Source organism: Neopelma chrysocephalum, unplaced genomic scaffold, assembly GCF_003984885.1.
Source record: "Neopelma chrysocephalum unplaced genomic scaffold, ASM398488v2 Primary Assembly neopelma1_44, whole genome shotgun sequence".
In the NCBI taxonomy this organism is placed as follows: Eukaryota; Metazoa; Chordata; class Aves; order Passeriformes; family Pipridae; genus Neopelma; species Neopelma chrysocephalum.
The window spans coordinates 10,278,847-10,299,673 of record NW_020897703.1 but is presented as its reverse complement, the minus strand read 5'-3'; the positions used below and the strand labels follow the sequence as shown (position 1 = coordinate 10,299,673).

Genomic DNA, 20,827 nt, shown 5'->3' with positions numbered 1-20,827 from the left:
TGGTTGGGGTGGTGGTGCAACCATGTTACAATTTCTCACCAACTAAACCACAATTTAGCATTTCAGTTTTGAATCATGCTTGTTTTGCTGCTTTGAAAATGAGGGTGAAAACTTCAGTGGTAGAAATGCAGATTCACAGCTGCTGTTGATTGTTTTAACTCCTTTGATGTCAGTAGTTGGAAGGAAGATGAATAGCAGCTGAGAAGCTGTTTGACTCCTTTACATGAAACAGTCATTGCTCCACATCAGTGTCAGCCAGGGAAGCCTTCTGATGGCTCTAGAGATGAGGACTTGGAAAAAGATACACTGCTGACTGACTGACTGTCAGATCTTGCAGTGTGCTGATCTCATTCCAGGAGCTACATATCTGCATGCACTTAGGAAGACAAGATGTCTCACTCCTGCATTGGCTCAGTGCATTGGCTGCATTGGCTCTGGTAGTTGCTCAGCATTTTGCAGAAGTGTTAAACTTTCCACACTTCTAACAACTGAATGGAAATGAAAGGGGGTTGGGGGGGTTATTCCAAGCAGCTTAAAATGGCGTGTTCTGAATTCCCATTAAAGGATGGTAGTCTGCCATCTCCCAGTTAATTTCTACTGTATATAATATTCAATAGTTGCAATCATACTGGATTTTATTCCAGATACATTAAGAACTCTTTGTAACTAAACTTTCATTTTGAAGAAGTACTTCCATTCCTGTTCCTTAGGTTCAAAATACCATTATACGTAGGTTATCCATATACAGGGATTATAGCAACAAGGAAGCCCTGGTATTCAAAGGACTTCAATGAGGCAAGGTTTGTACGTAGAAGTAACAGACTCGATTTCAGGATGCACACTTCAGTGTGAGCTAAATCAAGAGTCAGTGACTGATCTGATGAAAACATGCACAGTAAAGCTCCTCACTAAGACCAAGAGAGCCCTTCCAAGGCCTGCCAAATACCAGATCTCTTCCACAGTGCTCATTTTGCTTTGTTCCCATACTATCTGAAGACGTGGCTGGTAACTTTGTCAGCAACTGAAGAGCTGAACAGGAACGTGAAAAAGTTACTCTAAAACACAAAAGAAGCAATGGGGGTTGTTCTGATTTCATCCCATGCAGAAGGAAGGAGCCATCAGCAATGAGCAGTCTTGTGCAACATGGGTAAGCAAGGCTGACTGTACTCTGCTGCTGTGGCACTGGTTTCAGGAGTAAAATACCCCCCACCGGCGGAGGGCAAGGAAGACCCCCTCAGCACGGCGACAGTGGGGGAAGGCTTAGAGCACAGGGGTATTGGATTTTTTTACTAATTCTGACAGGAAAACTCAATCCTCTCCACAGGAATTTCCGTTCCCAGAAAAGTCTTGTACTTGGGGGGAGGTGCCCGGCCGGTGTGCAGAGGGAGATTTCAGGACAAGCTTGTTGGCTCTCCCTTCCCCACTGCCGGCCTGGCACACGGGCAGGTGTGCCGAGGTGAGGCGAGGAGAGCCGCCCCCCTCTCTGTCCCGCCGGAGTCGGGATGGCAGCGTCCCACGGGACCGTGCTCTGCCCGAGGACGCGGGGTCCCGGGAGCCGTGCCCCTTCCGCTGCGCCCACCTTGGGCGCGGACGGGGCGGGGAGAAATCCGACCCCCGCCGCCTGGGGAGGGAGAGGGACTGCGGCAGCGCGGGAGGAGGCGGCGGTGCGGCCGTGCGACTCCTCTATCGGGAGGGGACACCCCCACCGCGGGCAGCGGGGACGCCGCCCCGGCCACCGCGGCAGCAGAGGCAGCGCAGACAGCGCGGGGCGTCCCAGGGCAGGGCAGGGGAGGGCAGGGCAAGGCAGGGCGGGGCGCGGCGCTGCCCTCTCGCCGGGCGAAGAGCGGAGAGAAGAGGGAGCCGGCGCCGGGCTCCCGTGTGCCGCCGGCCGGCCGGAGCCATGCGGAGCTGCGGGAGGCTGCGGGAGGCTGCGGGCTGGGCCGCCCCGCTGCTCCTGCTTTGGCAGTGCCTGCCGACGGCGCGGGCCTACAACTTGGACACCCGGCACGCGCTGCTCTTCCGCGGGGACAACGGGACCCTCTTCGGCTACTCGGTTCTCCTGCACCGCCACGGCGAGGAGCGATGGTGAGTCCCCGGCCGGGCCGCCCCCGTGGAGGCCCGTCGCGCTTTTTCGCGGCCGCGGCTCCTAACGCTGCCGTCTCTGCCCCGCAGGCTGGTGGCGGGCGCGCCCCGGGCCACCTGGCCCGCCAACACCTCGGTGGTCAACCCCGGGGCCATTTTTCGGTGCCGGATCGGCGGGAACCCCCACGGGCAGTGCGAGCAGCTCCAGCTGGGTGAGTCGTGGGCGGGGAGCCCCCGGCCGGCGCGGGGCAGGCGGCAGGGCTGGTCCCGCTGCCGGCGGGACGGGATGGGGAGGGTCGGTGTCCGCCGCCCTGCGCGCACCGCGGTTCCTCCGCCGCTGCCTTGCGGATGGGTTGTGCCGGGTCCTCCCTGGGTTAAACTGGGGTTTACCTCTCGCTAAAGGGCGACATCAGCGCTATTGCCAAAGGGCAGTAACGGCGGCATCAAGACAGAAAACATGCACCAGAACTCGCTTGGGAGACTTGGGTGTGACAGCGCCCGTTCCCACAGCCATGTTTCGCACCTTTGAGCGCGCGGGTTAAAGTCCCGTGAGAGGCTCGGTCCAAGTCCCGTGCTGCTCGAGAGAGCTAGAGCAACTTTCGGAGCAGGGGCCTGATGCAATTAGCTCAGGAATGGAGGAGTAGAAGTGTGTACCTGAATCATCTTTTCTTCTGCAAAGCCTTTCCTTGATAGAAGTCACCCTAAAGTAACCCTGAACCACATTTGTCTTGCCAGATGGGTTCTCCCTGCTTGCAGACTTGTTGAAAAAGTGAGTTTCAGGGGAGCAAAGCTAATTTTTACCGAATCAGTTTTTCCAGCTACTGCATTTAGCCTAACTCCTCTCCACCTCGGCAGCCTCCATAGTTTGGAGATGTAACTGGGTGCACTTATCCAACTTCTAAGTGTTTGATACTTGTTAAAAAGGAGAAGACTTTGCAATGGGTTAACATGAACATGCGTGAGTTACTTTAGGCTCTCTTCCTGTCACGCTTGCATACAGTGCTATTCATTCTATCCTTCTGCTATGCAGCGAAAGTTTCCTGAACTTCCTACCCTGCTGTGACTGAGACCATTGGATCCGTTAGAACTACGAGCGTGCTGCCCAATAAGGATAAGAAGTGCGAGAAGGAGCTTTCAAATTGCGCGCCATGACCTGATGGGCCTTCAGGGCAGAACGCCCATTTTTCCATGACAGAAACATTAAAACAGTTATTTCTCTACACGTCTGTGCATAAAGCTTAGAACTGATAGGTTCTACCTATTTTGTTTCACTACGAATAGAAGTTATTTTTTGTAACTGAGCTACAAAAACCTAAGATACTTCAGTGGTGCTTTACTTGTAGTCATATAAGGAAAAGACAAGCAGTTGTTACTAGAAAGAACTGAAATTAAGCTTCCACCAGCCCAAATAGTTGTGGGGGGTTTTTTGAGTAATTTCATTCCAATATTAGATCAATTGAAAAGTTATGTATAACAAAGAGCTTTTTTTCTCCAACTGCTTGTTTGTAAGAGGAGGCTCGCAAAAAGCCAAAGAAGTCAACTAAAGTGGTGAAAGAGCATGTACTAGGAGGCAATAAACCCCTACTCCTGGATTGGAGGTAAAAATAGTCCTTCACAGTGTGGGGGAAGGAAAGGAAGGATTGAAAGATTCAGGTTCTTTCAAAACTACATACGTCTGCTTTACTTCTCGACTTACTCATTTAGCCGGTGAAGAAACAAAAGCTTGAAAGAAGGAATTTGATGGGTTTTTCCTCAACAGCTTAGGGGATTCTAAATGAAATGATGCAACAGATGTATGAAAATGTTTATGTGGTTCCAGAGGCTTAATTTAACATGACCTCTCTTCCCAGGTTTAGAGGCTGCAGGTTACACGATGTAGTTTACTGTTCTATCCTGCACTTCTTTAAAAACTGGTGATACCACACCAGATTTTTCCAAATTGTAGGTTTCCATTAGTACTAGATGACATCTTTACATTGCAAAATTTCATCTATAGTATTTCTGAGGATAAATAGATACTGAAAAGAAATGCTGTATTGTAAAACAGGTCAGTGAGGTCAACGAAGAAGCCAAAGGCAGCTGTGGTGCATGGGATGTAAATGAAGTGGGGTAGTATCTGAGGTTGGTTAAGCCTCTGCCATCCTGCTGAGCAGTCACAGAAATACAGAAGGGAACTTACAATTACAAAGCTGAACCTAATTATCTCTTGTCTAACTCATTCAGGCTGTCAGCAAGTTTTGGACATAATGGTTTTTTCAATGCTGAGTCTTTAAGTCAGCGACCTCCTCAGTGTTTCTGCTTGGATTCTTGCTAGTGCCAAGTTTGGGTTTTGATCTTATAAAACAGGGTAATTTTCTTTGAAAAATATATGGGGACATTGTTGGACGGGTGCATTGAGAACTGCTTCTCTCTTAAATACTTGAATTCACATTTCTTTCTAGGAAAAGAATCTTTGAGATAGTAAGTTTCTGATTATAAGTCATAGAAATGTAGAGGTGACAACAGGCAATAGAAGTGGCTTTTCAAATGTTGGGCCTCTGTAATGAATAGATGTGAATTACTTAGAGATATAAATATGTTAAACCACTTTGTTGCTACATTTTACTAAAGTAGCCTTGAAACTGGCATAACTAATTAATGTAGGATACATGCAAAATTACAAAGCTTCTGATCACACAAAACTGCTGTTGTATTTTTTTTATGTCACATGTTTCTATCTGCTTTCTTAGTAGCAAAAGGGTTGCTGGGAATAGACTTATGCTGCAGTCATCACAGTATCTGGGATAACTCATCCAGACATACTTCAGAGAATTTTCATGTTGTTCAAGGTGTTGCAGGGGCCTGGCCTGTTTTAAGAGCCAAAAGGAGCCATGAGATATACTGCCATGAGATAACTAGCAAGTCTTTGTCTTTCCAGCCCCTCATTGTCACTTTTAAAACTCTCTCTCACTGACGAATAGAGGAGTTTTGAGAGTTTCTTTTCCAATTCTAGTACTTCTGGCTAAGGTGTCAAGTGTTCTATTCTGCAGATTTATTTGCTTTCGTAGTATTTTTAAATAATGGCTTATGTTAGATGCAGAGACTTGTAATCAAACCCTGGGCACAAGTACAAAATACAGTGCTTCAAGTTCAGTTTATTACTTGGAGCACTTAATGTCTACCTTCTAGTCTTGAATTTCGAGTCCTTGCCCATATTAGTTTGGGGTAGTCACAGATCACTGCAGAGGAATTTACACAAAATTCTTTAGACGTTTTGACCTATTGCATTTTGGACTTACAAAACATTACAGAAATTTTTCAACAATATTGCTCTCAGATTTGAAACAGTGTAATTTGCTGGCTAAAATATATAGAAAACAATTTATGCAATTTGCCACCCAGTCTAAAAAAAATAGTTTTAACTACAAATGTATACATTAAATTCAGTGCATGCAGTTTAACATAAGGCCAGAAAGCTCTGCCTGCAGTTTCAGTCATGCACCTTTCCCTTAAGGCTCTGCTGTAATTAACCTATGAACAAATTGCCCTCTAGCTCCCCCAGCTGAATCATTACAAGGGAAAAGCGAACAGTTAATGGTTTTCCCCAAAGGGCTGACCTGTGTTTGTTCAATATTGATTTCAGTAAGTTTGGCTTTTGATAGCTTGGCTTTTTTATCTCACTTGCATTGCTCATACCCTGCCAGTGATCTCCTTTCAAAGAGCCATACTATTCCAAGGAACATGGGACCTTCTGGACCTAGGTCTGTTGCAGAGGTATAGAAACAGGTGTCACTTAAAAATGTTTTGGGTAAAAGTAATTTCAGAGATGTAAGAGGATTAAGACCTATCAGATCTATGAAAAGAGAGAGAATTTCCCTGGGCAAGTGAAAGAGAGACTGATGAGGCCCTGACATCTCAGAGCAGGATATCAGAAGGCTTACTGTCTTTGCAGTAGACTTCACAGTTTTCATCAGTTAGCAATAGGACCAGAGGAGTTATTGGAGGATAAAAAGGATCATGGGAAGCTGTTGGGCATGGAAAACACTGGAGCAAGTTATATAAAACTGGTTTCTCAGGTGGCATTGCAAACATCTGTATTATAGTCCTTGAGGCCAAAGCTAGAAGTGGCTTTATAAGTTGTGACCTTATTTATATGTAATTGTAGTGTTTCTGTGGATGTGTTCAGTGGGGATTATAGCAGAAGTGTATCATCCAGCTGTGTGATGTACATAGGCTGGGCAATTACTTATTTCTCAGTGACTTTATGACAGCACATGTTCCTTTTCCCTGAGGCAACCAAGCTGCCATGTCCTCTTGAGCTTATGCAGTACTGCTCTGTTGCTTGTGCAGAATACTGAATTTTTTCATTTGATAAAGCTTTTATAATGTCATACCCTGAGCAGGGACTCATCATGGTGTCTGGGATGTCAAGCTCACACTTCTCTCTCCCAAAAAGGCCTGTAATTTTCAAGGTAGTTGAATACTTGCCAGTCAGAGAAAGAAGGGAGACATAAGGCAGCAGGTCAGCAGAGGGCCAAAGTGATCCTGAATCAACTTACACTGGAGCCAAGGAAAGGGGGAATACAATCCAATGAGCGTGAATGGTGGTGATTTTTCTCGTTACAAACCTCTGAAACAGGCACAGGACTGAAGTACTGAGACAAGCCAAACTTCCTCATCTCTCAGTCATCCTTGTCTGGTTCTATTTGATTTACTGATAAAAAGTCTCAGAAAGCCTCTTGAGATTTAAATTTATTACCCTGGTCTTCTCTACTTCTTCCGTCTCCTGCAAATGCACATATGAAGTAAGTCCCAGGAAAGTAATTGTCATAAGAGGATGGAACGCATTGCTAGAAGGTATTTACAGAAGTGCCTTTTGTGATTTAAAGGAGGATGGGACCGTTGCACATGGGAGTGTAATGGAGTTTTGTTTTCCAAGGAGGTTTCAATCAGATTAACATGCTCTATAATTCATGCAAACTATGGAAATGTCTCCCTTAGGAAGTGAGAAGTTTTACATGATATAGCTCCAAAATTAAATTCCAAAACTAAATTCCAAACTTGTTTTGAAAAGTGGTATTCAGTACATGGAAGTTCACTGACATTAACCAAGAAGGATAATTTGGAAGTTTATCACTTAATCCTCAGTAATAGAGAACTTGCAGAAAAATCAACTTCTTTTTAGTAGATTTTAGAAGTGGATTTTAATTTGTGCTTCTCTTGGAAGGAGTCCACATGTTAATTCCCTAGGTGACCTAGAGGAATTATTAAATTATGGTAATATAAAATCTCTTAGCCCAAAGACAATTGAATTTGATGTTATTATGAGTACTAAGGTCGTTTCCTGTTTACTTGGATTTTGCATACGATTTCCTTGATGTCTTAGGGCAAGGCACATGCTGGAGGAAGTAGTAAAGAAGAGATGAAGGAGGGTCAGGCGCCTCTTGACCCTGTGAAGAGTGTTGTTTTTGGAAGAAGGTAGAGTACAGTTGTGTGCAGGGTATGTCATCCTTTCTGCAGTATCGTGAGGTGTTCTGGACTGCACTACTGGTCTCCCTATCCAAGCAAGGAGAAAGCATGATGTTTAGAAAAAGTGGAGGGGTAGTATGAGAGTAGGAGAAAACAAGGCTCCAGCACTTTCTTTAGACAAATGTCAATGGCTAGGCCTGTCATAAAACAGTAGGGAACAAGCTCTGAGATAAGGATGGTTGTTAGGTCTTACTCCTACAAATGTTTGATGAAGAATTATCTTGATTCCATTAACCTGATATTTTCTATCAAAAAGTCCATGACATCTTAAGTATAAAATCATCTAAGTCAGTGTTGGCGATGAGAATATATGTAGCAAATCCCACAGTCTCTCATCTTTCTGCTGGTTACTGAATAGATTAGGTGTATCCCTTTATTCTGTTTCCATACTTAATCAATATTGTCCAGTTTTATGTCCTGTAAAGTGAACAAGTCCACTAAATTAGGAGTGTATTCATATAAACTCTGTAATGCATTGGACAGTAATAAATTTTGGCTCTACTGTGAGCACAGTTGTTTTGTTTGGTTTTTTGTTTGTTTGGTTTTTTTGGTTGGTTGTTTTTTTTGTGGAGAGGGAGGGTGATTTAAGGGTTTTTTTCCACGAAAACAGTGTACCCATCAGCATTGGTCGCCCTCTTCTGGGTAAACCCCTTAAACCTCAAAAGTTTTGGGTTCACCAGTAACTGAATTGAATCTAGGAAAGTTTTAAAAATTATACAAAAGAGCTTGTTCAAATGACATAATGTGTCTCCTTATTTTATAGGAAGGTTTTTCATAAACTGTCATGTTGATGCATAGAAAATACCAATTCAATAATTTGATTAATGCTTATTCATGCAAACATCTTACAAATGAAAAGCTTTGTATAACTTAGAATAAATGTGTAGCTTCTCTTTATCGTGGGTACCACTACTGCTTTCCAGAAGAAAGCAAATATTTGCTAACTTGGCAATACTGTAGCCTTTTGGGGGGGGGAAAGGAGGAGAAGGCAGAGTTAGAAGAAATTTCAGTATGTTCTCTAACATTTTAAAAAACTACTCTCCTTAAGAACAAACACAAAGAGCTGGTGCTAAATAATTGCAACAGTGCAAGGAGAACGCAGGACATACATATGTAATGATCTGACGTTCCCAGTAGACATTGCAGTTATACACCCTTTATTTGACAGCCATTAGCAGTAGAGATTGTTTTAAGGTCTGCTTCCAATAGAAACATAGTTGGATAGATGCTTGCTTTAGGCTAGATTTTAGGTAGCACTCATGGGTATTACTTGTGTTTCTTATGAATTTTTGGGCTGAAGAACACTTACAAACCAGCCCTTTACCAAAATTGAACGTAATGTCACTTTCTATCTTCATAATGATCCTCACTGCCAACTTATCTTGCTCAGAACCAGTATGATCCCTTTGGCTATGTGCAATTGTACCTTTGTTCAAGAAGAAAGTAAAAAGTCTACATGACCTATGTAAGACAGAGACAAAAGATCACATCCACCAAATCCAAATTACCGCAATGTCCCTATGGAGTTCTCTTACTCACCACATGGCTCTTCACCTTGTCCCTCTGCTCAGAGCATTGGTCTTTGTATCCTAGGCAACCCCAGCGGAGAGCCCTGTGGGAAGACTTGTTTGGAAGAGCGTGATAATGAGTGGCTGGGTGTCAGCTTGTCAAGGCAGCCAAAAGAAAATGGATCTATCGTTGTATGTATTAACCACTGGATCTGTGTGTCTGTTTGTCAGACTGCATTCACCTTCCTTATGCTTCTGTGTCAAATGTTGTGTTTGTTTTATATCCACAGGCTTGTGGACATAGATGGAAAAATATATTTTACGTGAAAAATGAACACAAGCTCCCACACGGTATTTGTTTTGCCATCTCTTCTGACTTTCGAACTGAACTGAGCAGAAGAATATGCCCCTGTTATATTGGTAAGCAGAATGCTTGGGTCCTTTCATGGGGAAGGGTGAGATGTATAATTGGATGATGCGGAGTTTGTGAAGAGCACGTGTTGCTCTGAGCAGGCATTCTGCAGCAAACGTTTGAAGATTGAGTTCTGATGATATGAGCCCAGCTTATGATGCAAATTTATTAGCAAGATGTTTATCACTTCAAGAAAAACTGCTTTCAACAGGCAAAAAATTAGTTGAAGCAGGGCATCAGAATACTTGCTCCCTGGACTGGATCACTGAAAGATATGCCCTTCTCAAAAACAGGCCAGTAGAGGTCATCCTCCCTTCCTTTACTCTTGTCATTTGTGTTCTCTGCTCCGGAGACTCACGCAGCAGAGCAGCAGAAATACCTGCAAGTGATTGTTGCCATCTGCTCCTTAGCCTTTGATACAAAGATGCTGTGGTGCCTCCTCACAGTGCATGTCCCTGTTCCTTACTTGCCTTCTGGCGAGGATGCTGCTGTGGCATGAGACCTTCAGCGGTCCTTCCTCTGAAGATTTCAGGAGCAGAGTAAGAGTCAAGACCTGAAGATATCAAGTGACTCCATCCATGCCTTCCCTTTCTCTACCTCCCATCCAGGAGAACGATCTCATGACCCTGTGCCTTGCCAATGCAAGGATCAGCTGACAATCTGGCCTTTCTGTGCAGAGTAATGCCATCAAATGTCCCACTGCTGGCTTTGGAGGCTGTTACAAGCATTGGTGAAATCATGCTCTTATCTTTGGAGACTTTAAGTGTACAGATCCATGCAGGAGATGAAGGGAACCCTGATGGAAGGCAGTTAGCAAAGAATTGCAGGAAAACAGAGCTGGGAGAGAGTGTTGGATGTAAACAGAACTGCTAAGGATGATAGATACCAATATGTCTAAGACAGCCATAACACAAGCCCTTCATATCACTAGGGGAGCATCAGGGCAACTCCTATGAAGATACATAAGCCTGTCAGTCAGATTACACCTATATTACAGAGTGGAAGAGTTAAGTTTATCCAGATGTAGTGCTCAAACTATTAGTGCTGTTTCATTCAATTTTAAAAGAAAGGTATAGTCTTTAAAGTCACAATATTTCAAAGGCAGGTGTGATCAAGTGCTACGTAGTGCTTTGAGTTTGTTACAATACTATATTGCAGCTAAAGGCTATAGTGGAAACTAGTGGTTTTAGTTTTCTTACACAACTGAAAACCAACTTTTTTTTTGCGGGGAGGAGCAGGGGAGGTTTTTGTTTTCTAAGTTGTCTCAACTTCTATTGAAGACCTGGTAAAAAAGTCTGAAACTACATGCTTCTCATCCTTTTTAATATTTCTTGCCCATTCACAGATTTTGCACGAAAGTTTGGAGAAAACTATGGGTCATGCCAGGCTGGAATTTCTAGTTTTTATATTGAGGTGTGTGTTAAAGATACCAAACTTCTCTCTATTTATATATTTATTTATATGTATACATATCTTAAAATGTATATGTAAATGCAAACATCAACACTGTCTTTTATTGTGGGAGGGAAAAATCACTTTTCTAATTTCTTTTAAATTGAATGTTGTTAAGATTTGCAAATAAGACTTTTACTGTTTATTCCCAAGAATACTTTTATATCGTACCAAATCCAAAGTTACTTTTCATCTGGAAAAAGAGCATGAATATAGCAGAGCATGAAGTTTTATTATTCTCTTTAATCTGTTCGATGTAATATTAACACTCAGTGCTTACATTCTTGCTTTACAGAGTCATATTCTATATTATTTAATCTCTATTCCACGCTAAGATTATAATTTCAAAAAGACTCTTTTGAGAAGAGAATATCCTGTTTGTTGCTCTGTTTTGTTGTTACAGCTCAAAGCTTTAATAGCCGTATTTTTAGAAAGTCTGGAAAATATTGTCTGTAATCTAGTGGTGAACCCCAGCACTGAGCCAGATGCATCTCCAGTAGCATTTTGTAGAATTCAAAGGAGACCTAAAGAAAAGCATTTGATTTGTTTTGCTTATTTTCATGAATATTTAAATGTCAATAACATGACTTTGTTTTACTTTTCTTTTAGGACTTAATTATAATGGGAGCCCCTGGATCCTTTTATTGGACTGGTTCTGTTTTTGTATACAATACAACTGCGAATGCAATCCATGCTTATACAGATTCAAATAACCAAGTGAAATTTGGCAGTTATCTAGGTACTTAAAATATGTTATACTTTACAAAAATATAAGCTAAATAGCTGGTCTTGAAGTGAGTGCACAGTGATTTTCAGTGCTTTTGTTATTAATCCCAGAAGTGACAGTTCTAGAAGTGTGTTCTGATTTTGTTAAATATTATTTTATTATAAGACTTCCTCTCTGTTCTTTTTACAAGGACACTTCTCAAACATTAGATTTCTGTTATTATCATCTCTCCTCTGAATTTTAATAATTTCTTGATTTAGAAGGTAGAGATATGCTTCTGCTTAGCAGTGGTTTGGACTTCACTCTTACGTCTGAAATGCTGCCACGGGCTTTCATGGAAAAAGACAATGATTTCACGTATACCAGAAATATGGCAAGTTTGTTACAGTGAAAGCTGCAAGCAAGCAAGTCTTAATTGCATTGTCAATAAGGGGAAGTATGCTATGATCTTTAGAGACAAACTTGCCTGCAATTGTGATTTTTTTTTTATTTTTTTATTCCAACCCTGTTTTGGTCTGGATATGTGGGAAGGCAAACCTTATCTATGAATGTCTGCAAAAAAGGCCATGAGGTGCCTACTCATGTACCTATATCCAAGTAATTAGCTGAATTTAGTGCTACCATTTGGAAAGGTTTATGCCAAAAACCATCGGCAGCTTCAGTCTTCTCACTGCACACTAAGAAAAGCTCGTCTGTCCTTCCTGAACTCCTGAGCAATGGTATTTTTGCTTGTGACCATTGCACTTTCCCATTCATAGATCCGGTTCTAATGGATAAACATTTCCTGTTTCTAATTCCGCTCCTTTGACAATAGGAAGTAGGTATATGTTATGAAATAGCTATTATGAAATACAAAATGGCTAACTAACACTTCAGAATTCAGTACTGAGCCTTGCAAAGGCTGCAGGTGGACTCTGCGTGAAAGTTAAACAAAAGAGATGCTGGGTGGTAAAAGGTAATCAGGCACGCAGATCGCTAGGGTCAACCAGTAGCATTTCTAACCTTTCATAGGACAAACAAAAACTTCAGAGAACACTTGCTTCAGCTTTCCAGTAACAACAAAAAAAGTACTGCACCTGTCAGGCGAAAAAACGCTCATTCCAGATTTCTGCTCCTACAAGTATGAGAATTTCTGTAATGAATGAGTCAAATCATTGATAGCCAGAAGCCAGATACAGGCAAATGGGTACCTTGTATAAGGACTGTGCTGGGGAGAGTGTAGAGAAGGCCTTTGTGCACATCTATGGTCTCTCCTAGTTTCCTTGGCTATCCAGGATCTGAAATCACCTGGATTTTGTTTCACTAATACTTCTCTAGTGACCTGGTACATGTTGGCTCAGCAGAGCCCTGTACCTTTTAAACTTGGCCTTTCTACAGGAAAGTGAAGAAACAGGCCATTAGCTCATCTGTGTGTGTCTAGAGTAGCAGCTGTGATAAACCTTAAATTCTGCATTGTTTCATGCTACTTAAACCTCTGCTTTGTTCCCTCCTAATAATACATAATGTGGTTTAAAGAACACAAAGGTACCTTCCTTCCTCTCCCTCAGCTTCTGTTCTGTTCCATCTTTGTAATTATTGAAGGCAAAAATCTCTTCAGGGCTAATTTGGTTACCAAAATTATTTTTTTTTAAATCTGAGTTTGCTTCTCCCTTGAATAGTGAATAAAAATATCCCTACCAAGTGGTGGAAGTGTATTATGATGAAAGTGTAATTCAAGCACATGATGAGACATAACTATCTACTTATTCTATCCTTCTTCTGGCAAGGACTGAGAAGCTTGGCATCTTTATTTACATCTTTTTCATTAAACACTCAAAAAATAATAATTAAGAAACTAGAGACTGCAGGAAGTGCAAAAGCATAATAACATTTTCCATAAGTTGTTTATGTACCAGACAACTGAAAAAAGAAGGAAGTTAAAAAGAGAAGCTGATAATACATAACTCTTGGTAGTATTTCCTTGACTACTTCAGAGTATCTTGGAGATTAATAACTGATGTCTTTTAAAAGAATTATGTAAGTCAGTCAGTCTTATAAATCAGCTGAGCTCAGCTCAGCTGATGAAAGAGTAACCTCAGGCACTTAACAAACTGCCTTAAAGAAATCACAAAGTAAAAGACAGTTTCTTTTAGGAATCTGAGAATGGCAAATGACATTACCATTACTAAGCTTGTCGGTTTTCTGAAAAGAGGAGAGAATTTTGGAGTTGTAAATAAAATTTCATTTATCTATGCTTTTAAATGGTCAATTATGTGATTTTTGCCTGCCCCCACCAAACATTTTAATACCATTAAATAAAAATGAGAACTATGTGAATACTGTAATTTTTTTGTCTGTTTGGTAGGGTTTTTTTAAGTTCTTAAGAATTACCAATGTTTACACTTCAGCAGAACCAAAATAACTAGAAAATAAATGTCAGAGGAGGTAAATTAAGGTTCATCGACTTAAGCTTAATTTTTTGTTAAATAAATAAAAACTAGATGTTGACCTTTAAATGATAAATTGCTTTGTTCACCTCTTTTAGCTTAAAATATGAAAAGAAAAAGATGTCTTAATGAGAACTTGAATTCTATACAGTTATCTTCACAGATGAAGATTCAAGGCTTGTTCTTATCTGATCCAAGATGATTTTTCTAGTTTCTCTGCATGCTGTGAAAATCAGCAGTCATTCAGTAAATGCAAGAGTAGCAGAATATGTTAACTGTCTTACCAGTTTCAATTTATCTGTAATGTATTCTTGAAAGAGCAAGGATAACTTGTGCAGCTACAGATTAAGACGTTAGCCTTCCTTTTGCAATTCCATGGCTGGATGTCTGCACCAAAATATGATTCTGTTTAGGATCTGTCTACACATACAGCAATGCTTTGTTACATAGATTCATTTAAAAAAGCTGATGTAATGTTTTCTTAATACATAATCAGGCTTTTGCTCCACTTTATTCCTGACATTTTCACGTGTATGTCTACAGTGCTCTGTAGTGCACATGCATATAAGTAGCACTACATTTAATTTTGCTGCAGTCTAGTTACGATAGTCAGAGTAACAATTGAATCAAGTGTTTCCACAATGCAGTGAATGGACTTCTGATCATTTTTATTTGTATTACAATATGGACTCACTGAACAATTGCAGAATACGCATTAACAGAAGGTGTTTGCAATTCACTGACTTTTAAAGTATGGCAGATAACTGAGTTCCTGGGGAAAAAATAAGTGTTTCTGGCTGAAACTTAATGTTTGTATTAACCTTTTGCTTTTGTTTCAAAAACTTTCTTTTCTGTTTTTGTTGCTAATTTACATGAGGTCTGAATGTCAGACTCACAATAATCTGTGGTGTTGACAGCTTTTATGTGGCATGCTCCCACTTTTTTTTCTCTACATAGCATTTCCAGTACTGAATAGTGCATTTCTAATTTACAGGATATGCTGTTGGAGCTGGACATTTTCTGACACCAGACAGTATAGAAGTAATTGGAGGGGCTCCCCAACAGGAGCAGACTGGTAAAGTAAGGGATTGTCTATACTATTGGTTTGAAGAATATAGCCCCACAAAACCACACATGATTTTCCAACTTAGATTAATATATTAAAGACAAGTATCCAATAGATATGACTTCTCACTGGGAGAAAAGTTAAAGAAGGAATTAGGGTAAACAATCTAGATAATGATGTGAACTATGGTGTTAAAGAAAGGTACAGATAGGAAATAGTAAATAGCTGTAGCTTGTGATATTGCGTGTTGCTTTGCTGATTCTCTAGCACATGCTGTCGAGAAAGCAGGGTGAAGTATTTCAGATTATAGTTTGCTGAACTCCACTTGTATTTTCTTTTCATTTTAGGCCTACATTTTTAGCATTGAAAGGCAACTAAACATTCTATTTGAACTAAGAGGTAAAAAGGTAAATATTTCCTACTACTTTTCTGCACCTTATAACTTCTAGCACATCTTCATCAAAATTCAAAAATAGTAATGATTTCTTGCTTGCACACAGCTTGGTTCTTACTTTGGAGCTGCAGTTTGTGCTGTGGACCTGAATTCAGATGGCCTCTCAGACTTGCTAGTTGGTGCTCCAACGCAAAGTACCATCAGAGAAGAAGGAAGAGTTTATGTCTATATTAATTCAGGTTCTGTAAGTATTTTTGTCTTAGAAACACATGGCAACACAGCCATTTTAATATAACAGGCTAAGAAGAGATTTCCTCTCTATTATCATGCAATATTTCAAGATACAGGAAAAACAACTGTAGCACTGTGATGACAACCCCAGCAGGAGTGTGTAGACTACCCGCAAAGGCCAGCGGTGTCAGCTGTAACACAGTTACTTACAGTAGTGTTAGAACTGAAGACAGGCTGGGTTTGTTTCCCAGTAGCTTCAGGGGGTGACAGCCTGTCCCTGTAGCCCCTTTGCCAGCTCTCCTCCATTACTGTGCTTCCACTGAACTGGCATGTAAAGGGCAACTTTTTAAGTACTTTAGATACAAACAAGGAATCAAAAATTTGCATGCAGTTTCTGGTACCGGTCAGGAAAGAGAGTGGTAGTCCTCTGTTTTGCACATAAAGTAACTGGACAGATCATGCATTAGAATTAGCTTCTTTTTAGTCTTTCTAAGGGTTCAGAAGTGACACTGTAATCACTATTTTTGTGTGCTTTTGAATTTGTCTGGCTTTCCAAATTTTATCTTCATGTCTTATTTCCCTTCCTTTTCACACTAATACGTATTTATTCTCTTATGTTTGCTATCAACCTTTTCTTAACTTTTTTTTACAGAGAACTAAGTCACTACAGGATACCTAAAACTCACTAAGGCACATACAATGGCTCTGAAGCAGCTACTGTTTACTACCTTTTTAGCACACACAGTTTTCTCAGAGCAGTAAGGCTCTGTATTTTGATATAAGCTTGCTGCTGTTAACAGGTGTTTGCTGTGGGAACACATTGGTGTTCTCTTTCTTAAAGAGCCACTTATTCTTCATTATTCTTACACTAAATACTGTGTAGAAGCAAGCATTATCAAAGATATTTAACCAAGGAATTTGGAAAGGATGATATATTGGGAACCAAGGCAGTTTTAACATTTTGAGTAATGTTCCAGGTCACCTGGAAGATGCTCTGTAATGTGCCATTGACTCTGTTTTCCTTTAGGAAGCAAAGATGGTCGAACTGAACATAGAGCTCAGTGGGAGTGACTCATATGCAGCGAGGTTTGGAGAGTCCATAGCCAATCTAGGAGACATAGATAATGATGGTTTTGAAGGTAAGAATACAAAGAAAACCCCTTGGATTTCATTCTCTTAGATCAGTGGACTGTCATGATAGACAGGCAGATTTTGGAAGTCTCAAAATAATTTAGGTTTGGGGCTTGACCTTTTTTTTCTGACTTGAAATATAGCTGCTTCACAGTCAATGATGTGTAATACCAAGGATTAGGTTCTGTCTCTTTAATGAAGAGCATGAGCATAAAATGATAACAGTCTGTAACTTTTGGTGCTGGACATCAAAACTAATCCTGTTTTAGATATCTGAGACAAAGGTTAGGGAACAATTTGGCAATTTTGTGACATCATAAATAAAATTACACATTGAGTCTAGATCTGCTTCTGTGTCACCGATAAGAAGTACTAAATATATGGGGATATTGAAAACAACCTTCAAGCTGGGAGACTATTGTGGAACTACTTCCCAGTTAGGACCTCAGGTGACTCATGAATTGCCTAGTATGTGCTCCCAGAGAACAGAAAACAAAGGGAACGACATCAATAGCCATGCCCCAATACTGAAATCATAGTCTTATACACAAGTTTCAGGTTTTGCCCCAAAATATTTGCATACTGTGAAAGAAAACTGAATCCCTATATAGGGCTGGAGAACAGAGAAGTAAAATGAAATCAATAGCAGCATAGCAAAGTAGATATATGACACAGAATATAATGTAAAATGGGCATCCTAAAACTGCAGGGGAGGCGGAGCAAAGAAGTCGATTAGGTTTTGAAGGGAGCAAAAACATTGAAAATAAAAAGTGGACATAATGTTGAGAGTGGCAGTAGGAAAAGAAATTTTGTAAGAAAAAAAACTGGAAGCAAAATATAAAGGGAAATTGGGTGCTAGAAACCATTTTTCTGTAGTAAGTAATAAAAAAGAAGAGCAGAGTGAACTTCTGAATGATCTAAACCATCAGTATCAGCCCTGTGAAGACAATGGGATGTGTGTTGCTGTAGAATCTGACCTCCTCAAGAACATGTATGTTATTTTAATAGGCACAAGTTGACTGTACTAGTTTCATCACACCAGTAGAGAAACATTTTTTGTTTTCTTTATATCTGTGTTCAGCACTGCTTTTGAATTCAGTCAAGTAAATTTGGTCTGGCATTGCATGCATCATGATTTGCATTCCTTTAACCATTCCTTGTTCATATTTCCTACTCAGCTGATCATTGCTAAATTGTTTTTCCACAGATGTAGCAATTGGGGCTCCACATGAAGATAATCTAAAAGGGGCTATTTATATTTACAATGGTAGGGAAGATGGAATAACACCATCATTTTCACAGGTACGCTTTTTCAATTAAAAATAATCAATCCAGAAAAAAAGTAAGTTTAAATCTGAGAGGGTTTTCCCTTCACTTAACACTATGACCACCTGAAGTCCTGTAAAAGACTTCAGAAAATTTTTACGTAATCTGTGATTTCCAGTCATAATATAACCTGTACTCTAAGAGAGAAATAAATTGGGTTTGGGGCTTTAGACAGGGTTTATGGGACTTAACATTTGCAGGAATTGAGGAAGCACATAATTGCCTTCAACAGTTGGTTGGGATAACATTGTAGCTCAGAGATTAGCTTTCCAAGAATAATTTTCTCTTTTACCTTTTCTTCCTCAGAGGATACGAGGACATCAAGTCAGTAATTCTTTAAGCATGTTTGGACAATCCATAGCAAGTGGCATTGATGCAGATAACAATGGATATCAAGGTAAATTAAACAGTGTTCTTTATTTTTCATTTTTAAAAGAGTAGAGATTCATAGGGAACAACACTACTGTGCTACTTGATACTTTTAACAGAAGCACGATCTGTTATTAAGATGACATGTCACATCTTGTATTTTGGAAAGAAAAAAGAAGAGGTAAAACTGAGGCCAAGCAGTCAATTTTCACAGTCATCTAACTATTATTTAAGGACTAAGAACAATGCAATAATAAGATTGTAGTGCACAAGAGGAAGAAAAACATAATTTTTATTTTTAAAGCAGCTATTTCATCTGCTAGTGTCACAATGAGCTGGTTTGGGCACTGGAAGCATGTTTCTTGTGCAGATCAGTGTGCCAACCTAAGTATATTACTGGCCTTCACGTAGTCTGGATTTTGCCAGGAGTGATGAGCTCTTTGACTCTGTGTGAACAGCCCTCTTAGGGCTCATGGCATTGAATAAGACCCTTGTGGAGGGGGTAGTGTTAATTTGGTGTAAAACAAGTTAGCTGTTTCCAAGTATACATTAATTGCTTCATACATATCATCAAAATATTTTAACATTTTGCAGATTAGTGTCGTGTCAGGTCAAGTATGCCTGTCCTGCCCCTGCAGATGTAAAAGCGCAAAGTTACCGTGAACTGCATCATGTATGTTCTGGCTCTGCCCACAGAAATGTTACCCAAGTTAATTTGTAATGCTGGGCTAAAAGATAGTTTACAAGTAGTCTGCTCTCAGGTCACCTGTTGTTTACTGATTTGCAAGTCATATCCTCAGACCCTTGTGTCGTTTAGAGTTATGTGACAATTCACTTTTGCTACCTCATTTGATAGGTGTGTATATATACCATGTATATTTCTTTCCTTATCGCATTAATAGGTTTCAGTTATTTTGGAATAAATTAAATAACTTTTTCTCTTTCTCTCTATGTATAATGTCATACATATAATATACATAAGCAATTAATTTTTTTATACATATATAACTATATATGTGTGTGTGTATATCAATATTGAATATCTGGATTAGAAAGAAGGCAAGTGCCTCCTATGTAGCTGAATTGTCCTTCAGTATCAGCCACTTAAACATGGAATAGAAATCAAATCATAACATTATCAATATCTGGAAGTCCAGTAAATGAGCATGCAGTGTTAATGGACAGTGGAGAAGTATTTCAGGAATCGTTATCTAGACCTTTGAATATCAGGATATCCCTTCTTATAAATAAAGGGAAATGGTGTTTTAATGCTGACCAAAAGGTGAAAATGCTATAAAATGCTTGTACCTGAGAAGTAATTCTTGTTGACAAATTATGCTTATTGATACATTTTTTTGTTCAGATGTAGCAGTTGGTGCATTTTTCTCCGATTCTGCTGTGGTGCTGAGGTGAGATCGCTACGTTTCAGTGCCTTTGAAGACCATACAATTTAACTCTATTTTTTAGTGCAATTTGGTAAAACTCAGTAGTATTATTTAACCTTATTATATTCTTATTGATGTCTTGAACTTCAGTCATTAGGCTCTAGAATGCTCTACAAATCAAACATTTAAGTTAATACCTTGAAGAAAATGAAAATATCATTCTGAAACTTCTTGAGGCAACAAATAATGCGCATACAACTATTTGAAGCTATCTAAAATATGCAGATAGCTTAAAAATGATGATTCTAAAATTTAAAAATAGATTGTCAGAAATGGTTAGTTTTGCACAGATTGTGTAGGCTATTTCTGAACATTATTTGTGAGCATTTACTCTTTTCTGTTCTTAGAACAAAACCAGTGATAATTGTTGAAGCTTCTTTAAAACATCCTAATTCAATAAATCGAACTAATTTAAACTGCATGGAAAATGACCAGCCTGCCACCTGTATGAATTTGAAGATATGCTTTACCTATAGAGGACGAGAGGTACCTGGTTATATTGGTAAGCTACTGGGAAAAAAAAAACAGTATATGTATTCAATATAAATGCACCTATTTACAGAATAATGCTACTGGTATTTAGTAGACCATTAATCTGAGTTCAGAATAAAATGAAAAGTTGAAAACATGGATATCTTTTTTATCTCATGATGTCCTCTAAAAGCAGTCCTCCCAGGCATGGACCAAACCATATGGGACTGCTGTGGGATGCAGACTTCCACTTAGCAATAGAGAGAAGACAATTCCTTC

At 40.0% G+C, this 20,827-nt stretch overlaps 1 protein-coding gene across 1 annotated transcript in view; it reads left to right on the top strand.

The window, feature by feature from the left end:
- The first annotated feature begins 1,900 nt into the window (after positions 1-1,900).
- ITGA4 (integrin subunit alpha 4) overlaps positions 1,901-20,827 on the top strand; it is a 35,073-nt gene continuing 16,146 nt past the window's right edge. The window contains exons 1-14 of the mRNA XM_027678421.1: positions 1,901-2,085; positions 2,173-2,294; positions 9,184-9,290; positions 9,389-9,518; positions 10,856-10,923; positions 11,572-11,701; positions 15,110-15,195; positions 15,529-15,588; positions 15,682-15,819; positions 16,834-16,945; positions 18,145-18,239; positions 18,570-18,660; positions 19,996-20,041; positions 20,425-20,579. Of these exons, the coding sequence (XP_027534222.1) occupies positions 1,901-2,085; positions 2,173-2,294; positions 9,184-9,290; positions 9,389-9,518; positions 10,856-10,923; positions 11,572-11,701; positions 15,110-15,195; positions 15,529-15,588; positions 15,682-15,819; positions 16,834-16,945; positions 18,145-18,239; positions 18,570-18,660; positions 19,996-20,041; positions 20,425-20,579 (1,525 nt within the window). The remainder of the gene's footprint in view (positions 2,086-2,172; positions 2,295-9,183; positions 9,291-9,388; positions 9,519-10,855; positions 10,924-11,571; positions 11,702-15,109; positions 15,196-15,528; positions 15,589-15,681; positions 15,820-16,833; positions 16,946-18,144; positions 18,240-18,569; positions 18,661-19,995; positions 20,042-20,424; positions 20,580-20,827) is intronic.